The sequence below is a fragment of the Helicoverpa zea genome, chromosome 16 (assembly GCF_022581195.2).
Source record: "Helicoverpa zea isolate HzStark_Cry1AcR chromosome 16, ilHelZeax1.1, whole genome shotgun sequence".
Classification (NCBI taxonomy): domain Eukaryota; kingdom Metazoa; phylum Arthropoda; class Insecta; order Lepidoptera; family Noctuidae; genus Helicoverpa; species Helicoverpa zea.
The window spans coordinates 2,164,000-2,186,094 of record NC_061467.1 but is presented as its reverse complement, the minus strand read 5'-3'; the positions used below and the strand labels follow the sequence as shown (position 1 = coordinate 2,186,094).

General features: G+C 35.4%; 1 protein-coding gene across 2 annotated transcripts in view; it reads left to right on the top strand.

Annotated features, from left to right (window-relative positions):
• Nucleotides 1–22,095, top strand: part of LOC124637302 (protein real-time) — a 69,659-nt gene that overhangs the window by 9,460 nt on the left and 38,104 nt on the right. For both annotated transcript variants that reach the window (XR_006985216.1, XM_047173662.1), the window contains exons 2-4: nt 14,263–14,412; nt 14,702–14,833; nt 21,814–21,943. Coding sequence is in view for 1 of the 2 variants with exons in the window: in XM_047173662.1 (XP_047029618.1) it covers nt 14,263–14,412; nt 14,702–14,833; nt 21,814–21,943 (412 nt within the window). In the remaining variant the exon portion in view is untranslated. The remainder of the gene's footprint in view (nt 1–14,262; nt 14,413–14,701; nt 14,834–21,813; nt 21,944–22,095) is intronic.

Genomic DNA, 22,095 nt, shown 5'->3' with positions numbered 1-22,095 from the left:
GTATTCACTAAAGTGGGAAGGTATTTCAATGTTATCGTAGTAGTTTTAAAGCATTTCGTAATTTTGTTGTTGGAATGCTTTTCCGTGTGGATAGGATTCTTCTTGTAGAGCAAACTTTTTTCATCTTTAAATTCTAGTGAGCTATTTCTTATCTCCAATAAGATCTGCTTTTTACTACACTTCTTTGTTGTGTGTGTAGCATGATATTTATTAAATGCGCGATAACCTCGAAAATTGTCTCATGTTTAAATTAACTCTCGGTACGACTGCCTACATAAGATTGTTTGAAGCTGATCAAATAACCCATACGTCGTTATTAATTATTGCGGTCATTCTTCCGGATGAAAACCGGTATTGAAATAAATCTTTTCATATAAATATCGAATTCATAACAACAAAATATTTGCCGGAAATCTACCTCAAGAGGAAGTTGATTTCGAATTGAGCCGGGCCATCCCAAATTGTTCTGTAATACTATCACCATAGGAATGAAAATCAATTGAAGCGTTCTTTGGTCAGTATGCAGATCACTGATTCTCTAAATTGGAGGTAATGAATATGCATGGCGTGGCATGATAGTTCTGCAGTCCTAGTGTTGATTCCACATCTGCATTAAAATAAATTGTTGATTCTGCAATAGTGATGTTTACAGCTATGCTAAAAGCAAAATACTGGCATTGTACTTCCACTTACTATACAGACTTCTATCCGGCTGCTCATTCACATGAGTAACTACCGCATAAATCTTCAAAGAAATGTGCCTCCTAAGATTAATATATTAATTTTAGTAAACATTCTAAGACTAGCAATAAACTACAAAGAGCATGAATTCAAACCCGTTTCCCAGACAACACCAAAAGACATAACCGTCTAACAAGCTGTCAAACAACTTTGCGAATATAATCCAGCGTCTGCCGTATAAATAAACAGAGCGGCGTTTGCGCAGCTCCCAAACTGTTGTTTTGGTCTTCCTCGGGAATAGCTAAATATATCTGCATTACCTTGATATTGATACTTTACATTGTGTACTTTATCGTACGTAATATTCAGCTATTGCGTGGATTAGTAGCCTGAAACTAATCTCAACTGGAATGATTTATTTAGTGATTCATTGTTTTAGTTGATTATATGGATACCATCATCCATCATCTCGCTCTTATCTTTTATCTATTTGCCACGTGTGTTATGTTATTATAGTGTATTTGATTTGTTTTCTGAATAGTGTCCCAAATAGATAATTATCTTGCGGATATTGTCTTTCAGATTCAATAAACAATTCTTTGTTTTCGCGGACCGTTATTCCACTTTCAATATCATTTCCTAAGCTCAATATTCAGTTCCGTTACACGTATTATTTACAAACGCTGCTCTGTTGACTTTGTGTATCTTTATCAAATTTTGGACAAGTAAACACTTAAGTAAACGTCTCTGTTATCTCATAACGTATCAGATGGGACATCTGTTGGTGCACTAAAAACAGTATTACGAACAAAGAGATCTGTTTTTCCTTATATAGAACCACATTCACACAATATTGTACGTGTTCACTTCCTTACACCACCTACTATCTTTTTATTGCCGCTCTTGTAGCTAGTTTTAGTTAGAACACCTTCCTAGTTTAATGCTTTTGAAATAGCTAGCTTTATTAGTTCTATACTGCTGCGAAGCGTCTTCGGAGACCGGCTCAGACCGGTTTTGCAAATTGCAATCTGACTTGAACCGGTATCGTGGCTATGTGAAATATTTATGTGGAAGCGATGACGGGATTCTGAAGGAAATGCTATGATTTTGTAAGATATTACATTTGAGAGAGTATGAGTATTAACAAAACTATTCTATTATTAAAAAGGAAACGTTTAATTAATACAAAGAATTCTTTGTTCCCTTTGTATACTCCGATGCTCCCATTTGTGAGGTATGCAAGCTCTGCTCTGCTAACTATTACTAGATTCTCCGTTTTGCAAGAACTAAATTGTTGACGAAGTTTCTCTCAAACATTCTGAGAATAACGCCATATCTGACTGGAGTTGTTGCGCAGTTATTTTCCTTCTTACTTTGCTTTACTTGACTTACTTTAAGTACTAGTCTCCTACTTAAAAGTTTTATTTCGACACTTGCCTTGAGCAGGTAAAAGCTATATTGAATAAAATGTTTGACTCTGTCGAGGTGGAGTGATGTAAAGAAATCACAGCTTCCACTAACAAGGTCAGATCTATAACGGCCAGTTGCTACTTTCATATTAGATTACTCTAAACTCTCACTAATAAGTTGAAAAGCTAATTAACAGTTTCCTCCGGGTGACCCAATTACAGCAATTTGAACTCGTTGTTAACTTAAAATTGAGGAAGGTTTTCGCTATCAATATTTTATGAACATTTTCTTTGGAAAGTATTTCTGGATGTTTTTCGCGAAGCCTCTTACCTCTTGTTGCGAAGTAAATTAAATTTGAAGTAGCTGTACCTGTGGCTTATTCGAAACTTTAAGTACCTTCTTATTTTTCGTTTGGCCCGAATGGGATATTTTTGTACTTTTCCGACCTAATTCTTTGAATTTTCCTGCAGGGATGACTATATCGAGTGCTTGAATTTTATGTTAGAATTTTAACTTTTTTACATTGAGAATTTTAATTTTGGAAGCTTATAATTATTATCCTCCTGGATGGAAAACAAAGTATAATGAAAGCAGGTACTCGCCGTTCCTAAAATATCCTCTGTACAATATTAATTAATAATCTGTTGACTTAAGCATGGGCACGTATTTATGGCTCCTAATCTCTAGGGACGCCTGACCTTTTCGAAATTCTATTATTAGCACGTGGAGTTGCTATAAGTGGTCTCAGATTAACGATTAAATATCCCAATTTATTGGCTAATCTTAGTTTATCAATTTCCTCAAAGTGGAGACGAGAAATTGATTAACTGGATTTGGAATTAGCCCCTCAGAAAATTTAAAACACGCTTGCGAAATTCGACTGATAAGATGGTTATAATCATCTGTAAACATTGAGTTACTTTGCTTTAATTTGTCCTTCATTATTTATTATTCTTACTAAAAGCTTGAGTAATATTCCACGTTTCTGAAAGGATTTTCCTAAGGCTTATAATTTCTATTCTAATTTACTGCCGAATTCTGGAGCCCATAACATTTTTATTCGGTTGTTTAAATGGATTAATTATTCAAAGGGTTCTATACATATATGTAGTTTTCGTTTACTAAGTTCAACTTTGATATAATTACAAACAATAGATACGGAACATTCGGCTATCACGTTAGGTATGCGCTGGTTAGTGTTTATCGGTGACCCTTAATTATCTCAAGATATGTAGGTCGGCTTGTGCGTAAAATTAGATAGGAAACATGTTTTCTGACATTCTTGTGTGCAAATTGGTAGAAAATGCTCGAAAATCTGCTTGTCTCAATGTTAGTAATGATCTTGATAGAATCGATCCAAATCAGTCTATCTCCTATTGAGAAGAGAAATTGTAATTTGAAAATGTTTGTAATGAATGTTGTTTGCAAATTATACAAGACAATAAGTGAACAATAATAACATCTGTAAACAATACTTCTAAAGTTTTCCTATACATACCGGATATTTTAGTATTCCAAACAATAGTTTCGCTAGTTGAATTTGATCACGAACGTAAAGAAACACGTGAGCTATTAAACTAAAGTTGTTTAACAATAGATCTTGCAAGTGTCAATAAACGTGTTCAAGTTGTCAACTGTGACGATAAGGCGCCAGTATCCAGTCAGTTAAAAATTTGCATTTCAATACATTTGACGATTTGTGTTTCCTTTGTCTAATAATCTTTGCATTGTTTTGATCAAGTCATGGCTTATTTTATTTACTGTGATTCATGGCAGTAGTGATGATGAAGGAAAATGTGTTAAGGGAATTGCCGTGTCGGTACTTATAACCTTATAACTCGTAACATTTTATGTTCTTACGCACAACCAAATGTGTTCACAATAATAATATTGTTCCTTGATAGTTGAACCTTTTACACTATGTTTACCTTTTCCACTCAACGCCCCTCGCCATCTCCAAAAAATACATTTCCTTTTCCATTACACGCATCCCAAACCTTTCATAACGCAAAAAATGCGAATCCAAATGTTGCCGACCCTACCTTTAACCTTTGTTCATCGAAGCGCAGATATTGATCATTCAGATGACGGCCTTCAGATCGGAGGACATAAGCTACAGAACCGAGGATTACTATTGGCAAATAATATGCCTAGTAAATCCCAATGCCGGGGAAGTCAAGGGCGAAGTCTGCAATATCGCTCACGGATCCCTGTTTTTGCGGATAACAGCGAATGTCTTTCCAGAGACAAAAACGGAGGACGTGTTACGAAATGTGGATTTGAGAAAGATTAAGATAAAATGGAAATATTTTGTTTGGGAGTGTGCGTGCTTGATAATGTTCTACGTGTTCGTTTAAGCAAATATGCTTATGTTGTAATGAAGATTGGCATTTATGTGGTCCTTGTAACATGAATGACGTATTTAGTTGTATTTGATTTGCCATTTCTAAAAGGTTTGTATTAAAAAAGTTGCGATACAAATAAACTTGTAAGTTTATTAGTACATTACCTAATTCTGCCCGAGTGCTCTAATAGCAGTCTCTGGATTGTAAGATTTATAACAGTGAGCTTCACTCGAGCCCGCATTACCCATTTAAGTCTGCATTTGCAGTGAGCGACGCGATAAGCTCTTTCCTCAGCAATCTTTAATGAGCTGTTTTCTCTAGCTCCCCGAGCAGTAAGGTTACGTGAATGAATAAAAAATATATTAGGAGATTCACTCTCATCTTGGAAATGTTTGCTCTTGTCTCCACGAGTTTGTTGACAAATATGAGAAAGTTTGATACTTCTCGTTTCTAAAGTACTCTTCAAGGCACAACTGGGCCTTAGCTCAAAACAACTCTTGTTTGGACTGATCTTCAAACTTGATTGAGTTATGCTGTGTATTCACAATGTTGTTAATTTATAGCTACAGAATTTCCAGAGGCTTATATATCAATTTAATTCCTGCCAATCCATTGTTGTCTATAAATAAAATGAAGTTGTTTCCTCACTCTTGATCTTCGCAGATTAGACAGAATAAATTAAACTTCGCAAGTACTGGAGGTCGTCGTTACGGTAAAGCTCCAAAATACTCGATTGAATGAACCTATTGATGGCACGAAACATGTCGTGCGTGCTTGTCGTAATAAAATTAAAGAGATCTTACGTAATACCATTTTGTTATTAAACACTCATAGAACACGCAAGTTATGTAAAACATGCTTTTATAAACTTGAATGAACAATATTATTAATGGTTGTTGTTAAAGTAACTCATTGTCTTATTATTTTAATTGCTACATTATCCCGTTCCGCTCAATAAAAATTAAAGAACACTGGTGGTCTAGAAAAGGCTTTTGAATCAAGCGAGGTAATAATTGTTACTTCTCATTCAAAGTGAGGAACAGCTTGTCTAAAGTTTTAATGAGAAGTCGTCTCTAAGACTTGATTTCCACTTAACTTGATAAAGCAGCCCATAGATGCAGGTCCTGAGAAGTAATGAAACTTTTAGAGAGCACATGACAAGACATAACTTAAAGCTTTTACGGCGATTGCTGTTTAGAAATCGCGTGTTTCCAGGGAAGCCGTTAAAACGCCAAGTGTTCCTAGAAGCCTGCTAAAGTTGTTTGCATGATGAGGAGGCAACACTTGGGAACACGTGACCTGATAGTTGCGTGCCTACAAATGGTTGACAATTACATACGCCGTGTCGCTGTGTTTAATTACATACCGCGTTAAGTACCGGTTATTAAATGTAATGGCTTCTGTGTAATCGCTGATCAAAGCGGTCCATTGGAATATACAACTCTTTGCTTTAGAGCGGCCCTCCAGTACTAAAGTTATGCGTCCTTTAATAGTTCAATCATTTTTCGCAATTCAATGATACAGTGGTCCTACTATGACTTATTGTGTACCATTTGAATTGAGTCTATTGGTCTCGTGTGACGGTCTGTAGTCACGTTTTGGCACCGGCAATTGCGTCGAGTATTCCTAATCTGATGGATTGCTCCCGTCAAATTGCTCCCCTGTCCCCACGACCTTCAGGTCGTTAATCCTTCGGATGGGGACACGTTTTTGTTTGTAGTCCCCTTCGTTAACTGTTTTTATCCTGTTGTTGTGGCGAATTGCCAAATTGTATGTTAGGAGATTTAAAACAGACAAACGTCACACTTTCTCGTGTCTTGATTTAAAGATTGTCTGTTAGATTAGTTCATGATTGAAGCACTGCAGATAAAAACAAATATTGTGGCGAACGTGGTAAAACTGGCCGTAAGACTAAAATTTTGCCGCAGTGACTCATAATAACACATGTTTGTTTCCCACGGCGTGTAATAACTACTTAACTTTATGGCACTTAAAAGCGAAAAAACACAGCTTTTCATAATATCGATCGTACTCAATGCTAAGGCAGACAAGGACACCCCACTCCAAGCCTAATTAATTTAATGATAGTTCTTAGAGAATTATCTCATTTTTTATTAACCCCCGACGCAAAAACGACGGGGTGTTATAAGTTTGACGTGTCTGTGTGTGTGTGTGTGTGTGTGTGTGTATGTGGCATCGTAGCTCCCAAACGGATGATCCGATTGTAATGCGGTTTTTTTTGTTTGAAAGGAATGTCATTCGGGAGTGTTCTTAGCTATGTTTGGTGGAAATCGGTTCAGGTCTTCAAGGTCATCAGCTCGTTTGTTAGGTGTGATAGGAATGTTACACGCTCAGTTTACTTGCAAGCATATGTGGGATCTGAAATTTGAAATACTAATGTCTTCTGGAACCACTGAGCTGGTCTGCTGTTAGGACACGAAGATAGGATACGTAACCCTGAACTGCCGTTTAGTAAACCCATCGAGTTTGGGCTCGTTGAATTTGTCTTGACGAGTTCTCTTCATGTTTCTGATTGACGAGAACCTGATGCTGGAAATGGGATGTGGCGGATGAAACCCTGGAATGCCGGAATGAAACGGATAAACCGATTTATATTTTTGCTGAAAATCTAGAATGACCAAAGGTTAATCTTTATTGTTTCTCAATCTGTGCAATTCTCCCAGAGCTGGTTTGTCATGAGGATTGTTAAACAGCTTCTTTTGGCCGAGATCGCATATAGCGACCCCATCTTAAAATAAAAGAAATTAAATGAAAGAAGGAAAAATTAAGGAGCTCCTTCAAAAAGCATGAAATAAAATTAAATTATAAATTTAAAAAAACCCCCGACCCAAAAAAAAGCACGCAATTATTATGACAAAAGGTTAAAAACGCTAAACCCTATAAAAAGCAAAAAATAACTTTTAACACTACGTAAGTACCAACTAAAGCATGTCAGACTAAACTAAATTTTGACGTGTCGGGGGACCGCTTTTTACCTTTAAAAATACTTACATAAATCAAATGATACCTACCTAATTACAACATTCGTATTAAAAAAAACACGTATCTAAACAAAATTGTATAAAAAGTTATAAAAAGTATATGTAATGTAGTAGTATATAATTACTTCTAACGTTAGGCTAATAAATTAGAGCGGTCCCCCGACACGACAAAATTTAGTTTAGTCTGACATGCTTTAGTTGGTACTTACGTAGTGTTAAAAGTTATTTTTTGCTTTTTATAGGGTTTAGCGTTTTTAACCTTTTGTCATAATAATTGCGTGCTTTTTTTTGGGTCGGGGGTTTTTTTAAATTTATAATTTAATTTTTATTCTTCATTTAAACGTTCATTAAAGTCTTAGTATCAATTTACATAATTGTATGAATGCCATTTTGCTGAGTGCTTGTTTTGTTCTGATAAGAGGAAGGAAAATATTTCCAACCAAGCAATTTAAAGTCTTGTTTTTACCACTGTCATCTTGGATTATGTAATTTTTGCATCATATGATAAAATCTCAATTTGAACAAGAAAGTTTGTATAATACAAATTCAACATTGAAACTACTGAAATCGATAAATTTAAGTTCTACAAATTCATCGGAGCGTGAACTGATCAAAGTAGCTGTTTCGCTATACAATTCTTTAATCTCCATAAAAGCATGAAATTCTGATGCCGATACCTCAGCGCCGTTCATTTTAATTTCCGATAGGTCACCTGGATTATGGACATGAAAAATATTTAAAAATCGGGAATCGCAGGGTCAAGGACTATATTCCGTATTCCATATAGATCTGCTATTTACAGTTCTCTTTAAAATAAATGATTAAACAATTGATCAAATATAATCAGTTGATTTTTCCTCTGTGTAATCTATAGATGATATAATTATTTCATTAAGGAAAAAACCGCAAATACATAATTATAATTAACACAATAACAGTGGTGATTTATATAATTAGCAGCACATGCACAATGTTATGTTCGTCATTGTTTACAACTGTACCCAAAAGAGCTTGTAATAAATTCAAGCCTACAACTGATGCAAGACTACAAAAATATCATCTGCAAAGCAAACTCACAAAAGAATCAGCCGTTGTAATCAATAAAATATTCATCAGCCAATCGCGCTTCCGAATCAAGAGGATACCTTGATTGAAATTTGAATTTGAAAATGGAACGAACGAACGCCCTTCGCCGAGCACCGGCCGACGGTGTCCGAACGGATATGAAATCGTTATGTTACAACACGAACGCGTTCGAGCAACGTCGGGAATTCGAAATTCGTATTTCGCATATTCGTGAAGATTGCGTTACTTTTTATTGGCTGGAAATTATTTTTGCGATAAACGTAGTATTTAGAACACACTTGGCGAAAAAATAATGTTTTATTTTTAAACGTATAAGCTGTGAACGGGACGACCAAAAGTTGTAAAGTACTTTACGGGAAAAGTAATAAGAGTTGGGAACTTCTTCAGGAAAACTTGAATGACGTTCGTGTCCCACACAGCCTACCGAGGATCAAGTATTTGCACCGTCTTCGTTTAAGAGTTTGCTTCCCATTATTTATTTCTGTTCTTTCCGCGGCTCGTATCGTCATAATAAAATCATCGTATTCACTCAATTTACATAGATGACTAAGATGAAATTCGATAATTTGATCTTCACATCAACGTAGATGTAATTTGACAACTCTTTACTCAATAGTTGGCTATTAAAACTTGGCTAAAACCACTGTCATATTTTTAATTAATAATGTAAACGAAACTGATCATAGTAATTGTATCCAAATATTGTTTAGTTAATTTCAAAATCGTTCTACTTAAACGTATTCAATATTTTAAAGTGTATTGTTCATTATTATCAGTATTGTTTCATCACAGTGATTAATGACCCATCTGTCGTCTATTGTAATTAAAACAAAACCCGACAAATTCATTTTAATTTACCTTTACTAAAGATACAACGGAAAAATTACATTACAATTATATCTAGATCTTTACTAAGGATATCGACAAATGGAGATAGAAAATGTTTGTTTGCGCTATGTAGACGATTGCATCGCGACTGGGCACAAGGTCAAATTGATATTGGCAGTTTTATTCATGCTCGATAGTAATGCACTACCGCTGTATTTCAATCGATTCAGTAGCGATTGGTCAGCTTCATGAAGAATTATCGCAATCGTGTTTATTCATGACCCCAAAAGTCTAGACTTATGACGTAAATAATTTACTTTCAAATGAAGTACTGGTAATATTAATTAACAAACATGAAATGTGACATCACAGAATCGCCGCACATACAAATGACAGGTTGACAGCAACAATCGCTGTTCGAAGCCGACATACGGAATGACGCATGACGTCAGAAATTTCTATTGATATATTGTCTCAGTTTGAAGAAAAGTTGTTTGGTTAGAACTTGACGAGATGTTAACACTATAGATGGAATTTTGTATAAATTGACGAGGGTGACATGACAGCATGACAGTTTTGTCGAGTTCATGACAGTGATTCCAAGTAGCAAGTTGACTACTGAGTTTTTGGCGTAGATGGTCAGAGCTCTAAAATAGGTACTATGTAATAATATTAAGAGGGTGGTGAATATGGCCATACTTTTCTAAACATCTACTGCTAATATGTAGACGGATTATTTTCTAAAAATGCAAGCTATCCTACCACATCCCTCTGTGTCATTACAAAATACTGTGCATCGTCAAGTTTCATACTCCTAAACTTCCTTACCATTTAGACCTCCGACCTGTTCCACTAACCTTGACCTACGACAAAGTTGTTCCAGTGCTTAGGTCCACCAAGAAATTATCATTAAGGTCCAGTTGCACTTCCAGGGAACACAGTTTTAGTTAAATTGGTTTTGACCACGCTATTTGCTAGACTCCAGTTTCCTTTTCCTAATTGTCTTGTCTAAAGCGTTATTGGTAGCAATTTTAATTCCATGTTGCAATATTTTCCTATACCACAGGGTGTAAGGATGTTTTTAGTAGACGTTAGTAGTGATGAGGCAATAAGTGCCTTTATTAGAAGATAGTGCAGCTTAATCGAGGAGGCATACTCTTCATTATGTGTAAAGAGAGTAGTGATATGAGATGTTCCAAGGCGTAGAACTATTACTATATTATATTAGCCTTTCATTGTCTTCTGTAAAATCGTGATCCACAACACAAATACTGAGATCACAAAAGGACGGTACATGGCTGCAGAATTTAATATTACTATCGAAATATTTTGATATTGGATTTATTTGCTCTTTCATTGCTTTCATAGCGACTGTCATATTGTATTAGTCTCCCCCAAATTGCTTTCAGTACATAGATTAGTATTCTCCCTTCAAAAAGGTAAACAGGCTTCTGCGGGAATATTGCTTGTAAGGCTATAATCACACTTGAAATGGAAAACATTAATTTTGTATGAGTTCATTTATTTCTGAACTTCAGCCGTTTTAGGTAACTGTTTATTTGGGTAACATGAAAATGAGTTTTGTTTCACACGAATGAAAACTTTTAAAAGTTAATGAATGCGCTTGTTAATGTTGTGTTAATTGATTGTGATATTTTGCTTCGCTTATTTATCAGACCACCTTTTAAGAATGACATCAAAAACCATGCATAAAATACATGTAAACCGCTTTTAAAAGCGTGCCTGCATTTTCATTTCATGCATATTTCACGTGATATTTTTAAAATCCAATATCGTTCGATCCCGCCCGTGATTCACTTCAACAAGCGTTGAAACATGTAGCAGATTTATCATCTCTTCCTAGCTAGTTTTCTATTTTCCTCCAATGCACTTATGCCCCTTTAGCTGTTGAACACGTTTTCGAATCCCCCTTGGGCTCGATAGCTTTTAGAGGTCGTCGTCTCAATGGCCGCCTTCGTCCTGGTGGGTATTATCCAGAATAGGGTATTTGACTTCTAGGGTACTTCAATTCATGCTCGTGGAATGATAGTTAGTAGGATGCAGTTTTTTGGCATAAAATGTCCTTCGCAAAAAGTTAAACTTAACCACATTAACAGCCTTACTTATAAAAATCAACTAATCATCTTCTAAGCATTGTTTGCACTAATTACTACTTAAAGCCTTAAGTAGTGTTTTAGTTGTTTTTACCTATAAACGTTGCTTAAGCATGTCTTAAGTAATGAACAGATAATGATATAAAACCATACTAATTTCTCAACACTACCGGAATGTTGGTAGCTTAAAAAAATATTTGTCATCAAAACGTTGTGTAATGGCAACAATGACAACCGTAAAATATAAAATTAAAAAGTTGAGTTGTCAAAAAACCGGGAATGAAAAATCAGCTGGTAAAGATCCGCCATTTTGTTAATTAGCGGATTAATCAAGGGTGTGAGGCTACTTAATTTGACAGCTCATTTAGGACATTGCTAAGCTAGTGATTTAGTTAAGCAACGTTTATAAGTAAGATTTTTTCTTAAACACCCCTTAAGAATTACTTATTATTTAATACACATTTATAAGTAAGGCTGTCTCAGATTGGATCTAATGATTCGGTCGTAATTTTTTTATCCGGGTCATTAAGGTTTAAGGAATAAGGTTACATTATATCTATACACGCTATATCAAGTCTAATAGGAAACACAAGTACATAACCATAGCAGCGAAAAGAATACACCGTTCGCTTAGTGTGTGCGTAGCTCAATACATAGAATAGTCACGTACGCTCAACTATTTGTTTGTCGCATTATGACATTTAGATCGCAAATACTCAGTTCACGCTCGTTCCGTCATGAGTGGGTGTAAGGCATCAGGTAGGGAATTTAGAATTATATCGATATGTGTCATTATGTGAGAAACACGTTTAAATCCCCCATACTGAGGAAAGGGTTTCCAAATTGCTATAATTTGTGAAATAAAGCTTTCCTTACTCTCTTCCAAACTTTAGACATTATCGTACCCCATTAATGACATGTTAGAGGTTGAATAAGCTTATAAGGCTCTCGTAAAAAAGGAAAAACCTCGTTTCGAAACCCATACATGTATGTATATGTAGTTACCAATAAAATATTTACGTTCTGGTTTTGAATTACAATATAAAATATAACAAAAGGCTCATATAACATTCAGAATATCTAGATATTCAAGAGTACAAAGCTTTACCACCAGCAGTGAACCCTAGGCTGTTGTTTTTAATCGTCCATTGAAACACAAATACGTATGTATTTGAAAGTGAAATCTTTAACCTGGATTGTTTACCATTGGCTGAAATGCCACCTGAATACTAAACAGTCTCCTAATATCTATCTGGAAACTGTACCTACTTCATTACTAATTATTATGCCACTCAAGTTTTGAAAATTATTTATCAAATATTCGAGTAATAAAAGCATTAGTGAAACAAAGCCTATTCAAATCGAATTTTACCTATGAAACCCCTGAAAACTCCCTTTAAACAAAATTTAACCATGCTGAAGGAATGTTGTACGTGAGACAAATCTTTTATGAAGTTAATATGCAATAAAGCAGAAACACGTAACACGAATGAGCTATTATTGTCGCGCACCGATTGTGAAGCCACAATACATCGTTAAATATCAAACAAAGGTAACACATGATTTAGATCTTACGTAAATACATTTTGTACAGCCAGATCGCTTAAGGCGTGTTGCAGAAACAAACTTCACGATACGGTCCAAATATAGAACCTTGTGGAATCCTCCAAATTATATTGTTGTAAATTCTTAGTATACTTGTGAGTGTGAGAGCTTTGTAAAGAGGTTTGCCAAGAAACATGTTCATGGTAACCTTTCTTCCTCCTCCTCTTCATTTAACGATTCAATAATGTACCGAAGTTCCAGATTGTGGTTTTCACACGTGCCTTCGACACATGTTGTACAACGTGACCAGTCACACGCCTCCTCCTAATCTAGACATAAAATATCAATGGACGGTAACTTTTCCACGAACATCGCGCTGCTAGTTACGGAAATAAAAAGTTTTAAGGACTACCTAAACTTTTTCAATTACACTTTTATTGATGTTTCAGCTATCGTTGACGCAAATGTTAGCTTCGTTTTTAAAGCTTATTTCTACGAGTAAGTTTTTAATCACGTAATTCCAAACTAATAGAAGAACTTCATTACCAATTCCAACAGTAAATATTAAATGACTTCAGGCTTACGCAGAATGGTAGTCTCCGGGGGAAACCGAGAAAAGAATTTAAGTAGAAAAACCGAAAAAGTCTGATTCTAACAGCAGATAAATGTGCCGAAAATAAGTCCCAAATTGGATATTGCACCCAAACTCGGTTGAAATCTCTTTCGCCCTTCACTGTCAAATGTTCATAAACATTTGTATTTGATTGATGCCACGTTGTCAACTCCGCAGAATTTGCCGTTCCAGAATTTTCGGCAGAAATGTCGGGCCCTATTTGTTCCATTTTGGAATTAAGTAGAGATCCAACAGATCTTAATGGTATCTGCCTGCCTATCCGTGCTGTTATAACTTTAATATGGGACATTGGCATAGTTAGAAACTATAACTAATAATCCTAGAATTAAGAACTTAGACACGAAAAGCAGTATTTAAGATGTTTATCGCGCTTTGGAATAGTAATTTGGGGGTGTAAAACTAGGGCTTGGAAGGAAAATTAATGATGTCAGGTTTTATTTTCGCGTAGAAAATGCTAATGCGGTTCTAAAGGCCCGATTTTGGGTGTAGGTGGTTTATTTACGGGTGTTCTTTAGTCGACCTAGGTTGAACGTTTTATTTATTTTATGCGTGACTTTTAGGCATTCGTAAATATTTAAAGTAAAATAAATGCTAACGTGAATGTTTGTTTGTCCCAGGCATACGAGAGGCGGTTCCCCAGCTGCCCCCAGATCCCGGTGGTGGTGGAATGCGCTATTACAGAGGACAGCTGGTCAGCAGACGACTCCGTGAGACTGACTACAAGGCGGTGTCAGCTCAACGTGGAAGCTCCTTATCTTCTTAAAAAAGTACGTCCAGACACACGAACTGAGATATTACAATTACAATCAAAAATACATTTCTTGGTGAAATTGCGCAGAATTTATTCTTATCGATCCCACTTAATAATCTTATTTTTGTCGCAATCAAATTGAATGAAACATGTGACCTATTTTTTTCCGTGCCAAAAATGTTACTTTTATTATCTTGCACGATTAAAAACTCTCATTCGACTTCAGAATTTCTTTGAACCTGTTAAAATAAAATTGGAGTAAGTTTTCTTCGAATTCAGTTGTCTTTAATAATTGTTTTTTCTAGATGATTGGCGTTGACTATATCTACTTCATCCAGAAGAACAACTTGGACCTCAAGAAAAGGGTCTTGGAGATCGAAGCCACCAACGAGACCTTCGCCTCCAGGGTCGGGGTTGTCGAGAAATGTAAATACTATGTAAGTACTCACGAATCTTTATGATTCTACAGGTCATATTTTTATTTGTAACCTCCGCCGTAAGAGTCCATTTAGCCATTTGCGAGTGCAATAGTAAAATGGATACACAGAAAAACTATCGTCCATATAGTGTTATAGTAATTGCCTTCTAGTTTAAAGAGATCACATTTAAGTACATCCCCAAAGAACAATTTTCGGAAAGATGCTGCCGCTGAATAAAAATGATAATGATGTCTTTCTATCACATTATGTTTCTGCGATCCATCAATATTTATAGTTGCTATCAACGTAGCTACTTTATTTCTACAAGTCCCCAAGGACGAGTTTACTTATTCGATACATCTCCAAGTTTGTGTTTTTTGACGGAGATCCTGAGAAATTCGCTGAAAGTATTTGTTTTTGTTATCTTTTTCTGGAGTTTTCCACTGTATTTGTTGTTGTTTCTTACGTAAGGCAATGTTTTGAATAGATGTAACAGTATTTTTATAATGAGACAAGGGAACCTGTTATCTGAAGTAATTGGTCGAATATTGTTCACAAAGGATTCAATGGTCCTTATATCTTTGAATGTATGTATCTGTGATGTAAAACCCAGTTTTGAAGTCAGTGTATAGTCAGCAATAGTTCAAGTTCAATCTTGGAATTTTTGAACGCGTTAATTATACGGAGAGAAGGCATTTCAATTACCAGGCTGGTGTATATTCTCGTCTGTGTAAACACATCATCATAATTAATGACTTTCGTTTCTAGTGCTGAGCTGTTTAGCTTTAGTTACTTCAGTTTGAATTTAAAATGTTTAGTAAATATGTGGTATCTAGAATGTTTGTTTTGTTAAAATCAGCACGCTTTTATAGCCGGGAACTAACCGGATATCAAAATTACGGATTCAGGTGAAAGTATAATAATCTATTCACCTAAAAAGAAGTCTTTGTAATTTAATGTTTTATTTGTTTTTATACTCGAGCCGGTAAGGCCGTTTCAGCGTAGGATTATCGTTAGTTAAAAAAGACGGATATCAAAGTAATACCAGGCCTCTGTCACTCGACGTACTTGCGCGCGATAAATGCCTACCGCTCGCTGGGTTACCGGTAGCCCCACGCGGCACAGGGCGCACAACAGTCACACGCGCCGCGCGCGCTCTAATATTATTATTTTTATTTCATGGCATGTTATGCTGTTGGTTTTTATTAGGTTTTTTAAGCTACCTCACAAACTGATGGATTATTTTGAGTTGTGTTGGTTTATATGCTACTATTGTAAGATTTAGAAACATTTTATATGTATGAACTTATCTAGTAATTCTATTTTTTTTTATAAATTAATACATTTCTACTTTATGATTTTAACAACAGAGATCATTAGGTACTTATTTTACTTTAGATACCTACTTAGTTATATGAACTGTATTGTGAGTTTTGTAGCTCAAAACACATTTCGAGTGTAAGTACCTAGGTATAGTTCCAACTTAATGACAACTCGGAACATTACGCGTGTCGCTACGCAGAAACCAATTTTAGGTATGTATCAACACACTCGACGGAGTTGTACCATATGGGGTATGGGGGCACTTGTGCTCGAAAAATAGTTGGAAACCGACTTTGATTTTGACGAAAGCTTTACTTAAGTACTTACCTATGCTTACGTATTAGGTAATATTTAGTTAGTAATATATACCCATACTCCATTTTAGTAGGCAATACAATAGTTAACTAAAGAAAAATATTCTTGATATTACTTTTTATTTAAAAACTCAGTTTTAAAAATGGCTCTCTTAAAATAAGCGTAACTTTGTTTTCCTACTTAAATATTAATAAATTGTTAGAAGCAACCCTAAGCACGGCCACGGCACGGTTGCGGTCACTGAACTGTGCGCTATCGCATTGGAATAACAATCAAGCGCTCGAGCTTTTAAGGTTCATTTTATAACGCAGATAGGAATTTGTAGGTAGTTGGGGAACTTGTAGGTGCTTATAACAGTAGGTATGGACTTTTTTGTATGGAGTGATTTATCTGTTACGTAGTAACTATTATATAATCTGTGGTAATACTAAATGTTCTATAGAACATGATAGAACTTGATCTTCACGCACCCATCAATCAAAGGACCGTTTTATCCACAAACGAAACGATAATTGACTGGTATTCATTGCCAAATTGGGGGAAGCTGGCAATTTCGGAGCAATTTATTTAATAACAAATATTGCACTGTTGCAACACGAAGTAACTGAGGTGCTAGAGGAAGGTAATAATTCAGGCGATTATATCTGGGGTGATGCAACATAGAAAGTGAACACGCGATGAACTTGCTAATGATGTGGGGTGGACTGGTCTGCAGCACCAGTAGTTCTGAATGTTGGTGAGCAGGTTGTTACGATGGTTATAAATATTGACCCTGGAAAAAATGTACTGGTTAATCTAGTAGATTATAACTGTGTTATAGCCACGAAGGAGAAAAGACTAGCGGAGATGCCCTAACGCAGGTAGGTCACGCGCCTTCAGGTAGGTCAAATACGTCACGACTACGTCACGGCAGGCGTGGCTGGACACCGCCCATATACCGTCCTTTACATCAAACTGACATCTTGTCATAGTTGTATTTTTACCACAATTTCAACAGATTTTATTTGTTACTCGATTAAAACGATGAAATGCGCTATCATTAATTGTAGAAATTGCTCAGGATCCAAACTCAAACATACCATAGGATAACATTTCACGTGTAAGTAATATTTTAGCTTTAAAACATATTTTTTGCTAGAGACATCTGTCGTCGAATAGCTGCATTTCTAGAACCTCTAAGTGAATTTGTATTATTTTCGTATCAATCTTGTATCAATGTATATTATTGGTACCAATTTTTGCCTTAAAAAGCAGCTTCATTTTTCCTTGCATCCTACAATTTTTTTTATAGATTATTTACAAACCAAAACATATGATATATTATCATGAAAATTTAATATTATAAAAACACCATCTTTCGGTAAGTAGTCGACTTACGTAAATTTGAAGTAAAATTGCGTTCATCAAGACAGAGAGACCCGTTACAAAATTAAGTGCTACCAGACATCGAAAATGCAATCACCCATTCTTAAAAAAGGTCTTATTTAAAAAAGCTGCAATTATCTTAAAATTAATCATAACTCTAACTATGTATGTTTATTTATATTCATCACTAGCCGTTTTCCCGCGGTTTCACCCGCGTACCGTGGGAGCTACTGCCTGCACCGGGATAAAATATAGCCTATGTTACTTGCAGATAATATAGCTTTCTAATGGTGAAAGAATATTTAAAATCGGTCCAGTAGTTTTTGAGTTTATCCATTACAACCAAACAAACAAACAAAGTTTTCTTCTTTATAATATTAGAATAGATCAGCAATGTTTTACATAGGTATATCTCTCTTGCCGTACATACTTTTTGAATGTACCTTTACTCAGAGCAACATCCGACTCACATAAAGTCTGCTACTTATTTAGTGGATGCGCCGTTATGATACAGTTGTGAAAACTCTAATTTGATAAACACTGTCCCTATAATTTTAATTCCCATTTTTCTTGGTGAATTTCGTAATGTGGCAACATCGAAAATAACAACAGTCATCGCAGCACGGTTCTAGAACAAATAGAACGAATTTTCGTGCTTGTGATGCCATAGTGGCTAGTAGACGAACTAACACAATGCCATAAGTTGATACTTAAATTACACCATGGGGGTATTTTAGACCCGTGGTGAATAAAAATGATTTTTCATCGAGTCTCCGTTTAATAGTTCCTAGAAACCTATTTCATTTCTGGAGGAGTAAATAAATTGTTGTGGGGCAAGTTCTCTGCACAAAATAATACTTATAAAACAATTAATTTTCTAACTTTTTTATCTCTCTCTTTTTCTTCGTTCATTTCAAATGAATGCTTCTTTAAACTTTTTAATTGAATTTCTATTTTAAAAGAATTATTAATTTTGAGTATTTACTTTACTTTTGAGTATGTCACTAGTGGTCGATGTTAGTTTAGGGTTAGATTTTAATCATCCTATTCCACGCTAGATGGATTTACAAAAAATGGGTGGCTTCCCATAAAAGGCGTATAAGGGTGGAGCACGGGTGGAGACAGTAACGTTCCTTGTCCCCCGCTCACCCGAATTTTGGCGCGCTGCTTTGTTAGGAGATTTTTCGTTAGGGCATCTCCGCTAGTCTTTTCTCCTCCGTGGTTATAGCTAATTACGTCCAAGAGTTTCAGCTGTTAATTACATGGATTAAATGAAGACATAGCTTTTAGTTTTGTATTTATTTCTGCTAAGAACGATCACTTTGATGAGTATAATTTTGAACAATGTATCGCTTCTGGTAGGAAAATTCCTTTTAACATTCTTCAACACGTTTCAAAGGAACAAATCAGCAATTTGTGCCAGAAAAATTCAAAGCCCCAACTCAGCTGGAACCTTCATCACATTGATTCCCAAACGTACAGAATTCGAAGCGTTCAATTTTCGATGTCATTGCCAAAAAGTGTCAAAGCGGCAGGTGCCAGAAAACCTGTCCCCAACACGATCCGGTTTAAACAATGTCGCTTTAAATGCTATTGTACACCGTGTCCCAAATTTTGGTCCAAACTTTACGATCAATTTTGAAATTGAAGGTGTAAACTTTATTGTGTGATTGATTGCTTTAAAGCGGTTCAATAGTTCTTTGTTTTTGCTTTGATATAATTTTGAATATTCATAAGATACACCAATGCTACGATTAATTTATTTATCATTTAGGTGATCGGAGGTCTTTACTCAAAGTCCAAGCTACATGTAATGGAAGGTCAACTTTACATCTTTTTTGTTTGTTTATCCTTAAAATAGTGACATGGGAAGAAAATCTACTTACGATGTTCTTATGATTCGGTGTTACCGAATTGACGTAAATGGAAACCAATCCATGTAGCATTTGAATTAACCTCAAGTCTAGAAAATGTTTAGTCATATCCCTCATTGCAAGGGAAACGCATTACCAACACACATAATTTATATTTCCATACATTGCATGGATTTAATCCTTGTAAATGAATTCCCACTTTTCTCCGTCACGATAGGGTGTATTTTCATACTTACATGCGAGAAATTGCTGATTGCATGCTCGCAAGTCGTGGCTAATAAAACACGATAATGCACTTTACCCTGTTTTAATTAAAGTCTATTTTCATATTAACCATTGTGGGTTGATTGTGGTTGCAAATTCTAATAACTTTCCTAGTGAGGGATTATTCAGGGGCGCGTATCGTTTGTATTGACAAGGACTTCTCCAAGGGTGTTAAAGATGTTTTTAATGGAGTACTGTAATATAAGCAGAGGCAGGATGTGAAAATTTGTTATGTCATGTCGTATAATATAATATGTGTGAACAAGAGCCGTAGGAGCTTGGTGGAAAAGAATAACAAAAATATTGAATAATTTATTGTGTGAGTCCAATGTAAGAGGTATGTTGGAATATTTGAATGCGAACAGTAATGGCCGTTGAATGTAATAAATAACAATTTCAAATAAAAGCTTCTAAAAGCTAGAGGGAGTAGTTTCGAGCCGAAAACACGGACGACTGAGTAGAAATATTCCCAAAACACTACTGAGAGATAGAGTGGTTAAGTTTTCAAATATCGAGAAGAATAATAGAATAAATAATAGAACCTTTGATATTTGTTTGTTGTGATACATTAATCTTCTATGACTGGATATCTGGGACGTCGTGGTTCCTACTTGTTCCATTCACAATACAGGAACTACATTATCAGCCATTGAAGGTCTACTTATTGTTGTACAATTTCTATTGAGTGGTGACCGTGAAGGGTGAAAGTGATTTGCTTTGTTACACGTGTCTATATCTATGTCTATATTTATGTGTTTAGTTATTTTCGAGTCCTTTGTCACCTTCGTAGATAATAGTTTTAGTTGTAGATAAGGTTTCTTTATTTATTCTATTGCTTGTTTGTTCTTTATTTGTGTCTTAAAGAGATACAGTTTAGTCAATGCTATTATTGGGGTGAGTGATCCATAAAATAGTATTCTTATCTTTAATGAACTGCTTGGCTCCTAGAGCCGTAAGATTAACTTTGGATTCCCCTAGTACTATGTACCGGTAAAATGAATTTTTAGTCGAGGTCTAAAATCTATTAATTTCAATTATTTTTGTAGATTGACTTCATCTCTGAAACTTAGCTATTGGATCATGGATTTTATGTTATTTCTTTTACGGCGTTGATAGTGCTGTATATTATAACTTTTTTATTTCTATTATAAAAAGTTGACTGTCTGGGTGTTACCAAAAAAGTGCACGACGTATATAAAGTTACGGATAAACCAGTCAACAAAGTCAGCCTAAATAATAAAGGTCAGATCGCTATGCTAAGGAGATGTTAGAATGTGGTTCTCTTAGTAACAATAACGATGACTTCCAGTTGAATGGTTAAATCGAATAAGAAGTCGATATTGGTGTATAACTGAATCTTCAACCTTTGTTTAAACAGTTTGACCTATTCAATGTTGTAGATCGCAACGATTACTAACCAAAATTAACCGAAGATTTCTTAAGTAGCATTTACGTTTGTAGTGTCGATATAATTAAGTTACAAAATGATGTTATTTGCACAAGACTAGTACATACACAGCCTGGCCTAAGATACGTCCGTATATATCGTTACTGTACCATGACCGTTTCAAAATCTTTGACTTTCAGTTACCAATGAGATTCGTTAATGTTTTGGAGATGAGAAGAAAATTGTTTTTGTTATGTATGTTCAATTCTTTTATTTTGAGGTGCAGCGTTATGTTCATATATTTGCATTATCTTGTCTGTCTCGTGTTTTGATATTACCTACTTTATTCATTCATGATAATCTTTATAAATCACAGTTGGTCTTCTAGAGGTCTTGGTCAATGGTGGTGTATTATACCTAAGTATTTAAACAAGGATAAATAATACAATAATCATTCATGAATTACCCAGGTGTGCCCAGACAACCCAGACTGGACGTGCTTCGAGCAGAGCGCTCTACTGGATGTGAAGAACTTCTTCGGCCTCGAGAACACTGTGGAGAAGATCGCCATGAAGCAATATGCTTCCAATATTGCCAAGGGTGAGTTGTGTATAAACTTCGATAGTCAGACTTTCTGTTAAATGCCTTTTCCCAGATGTCAAGATAAAGATTGCTCAATATTCCTTACTTTTTTAATGTCCTTGTCTTTTCATGATAACCTTGGATACTTTCACAAAGCGAATTTAAGAAAT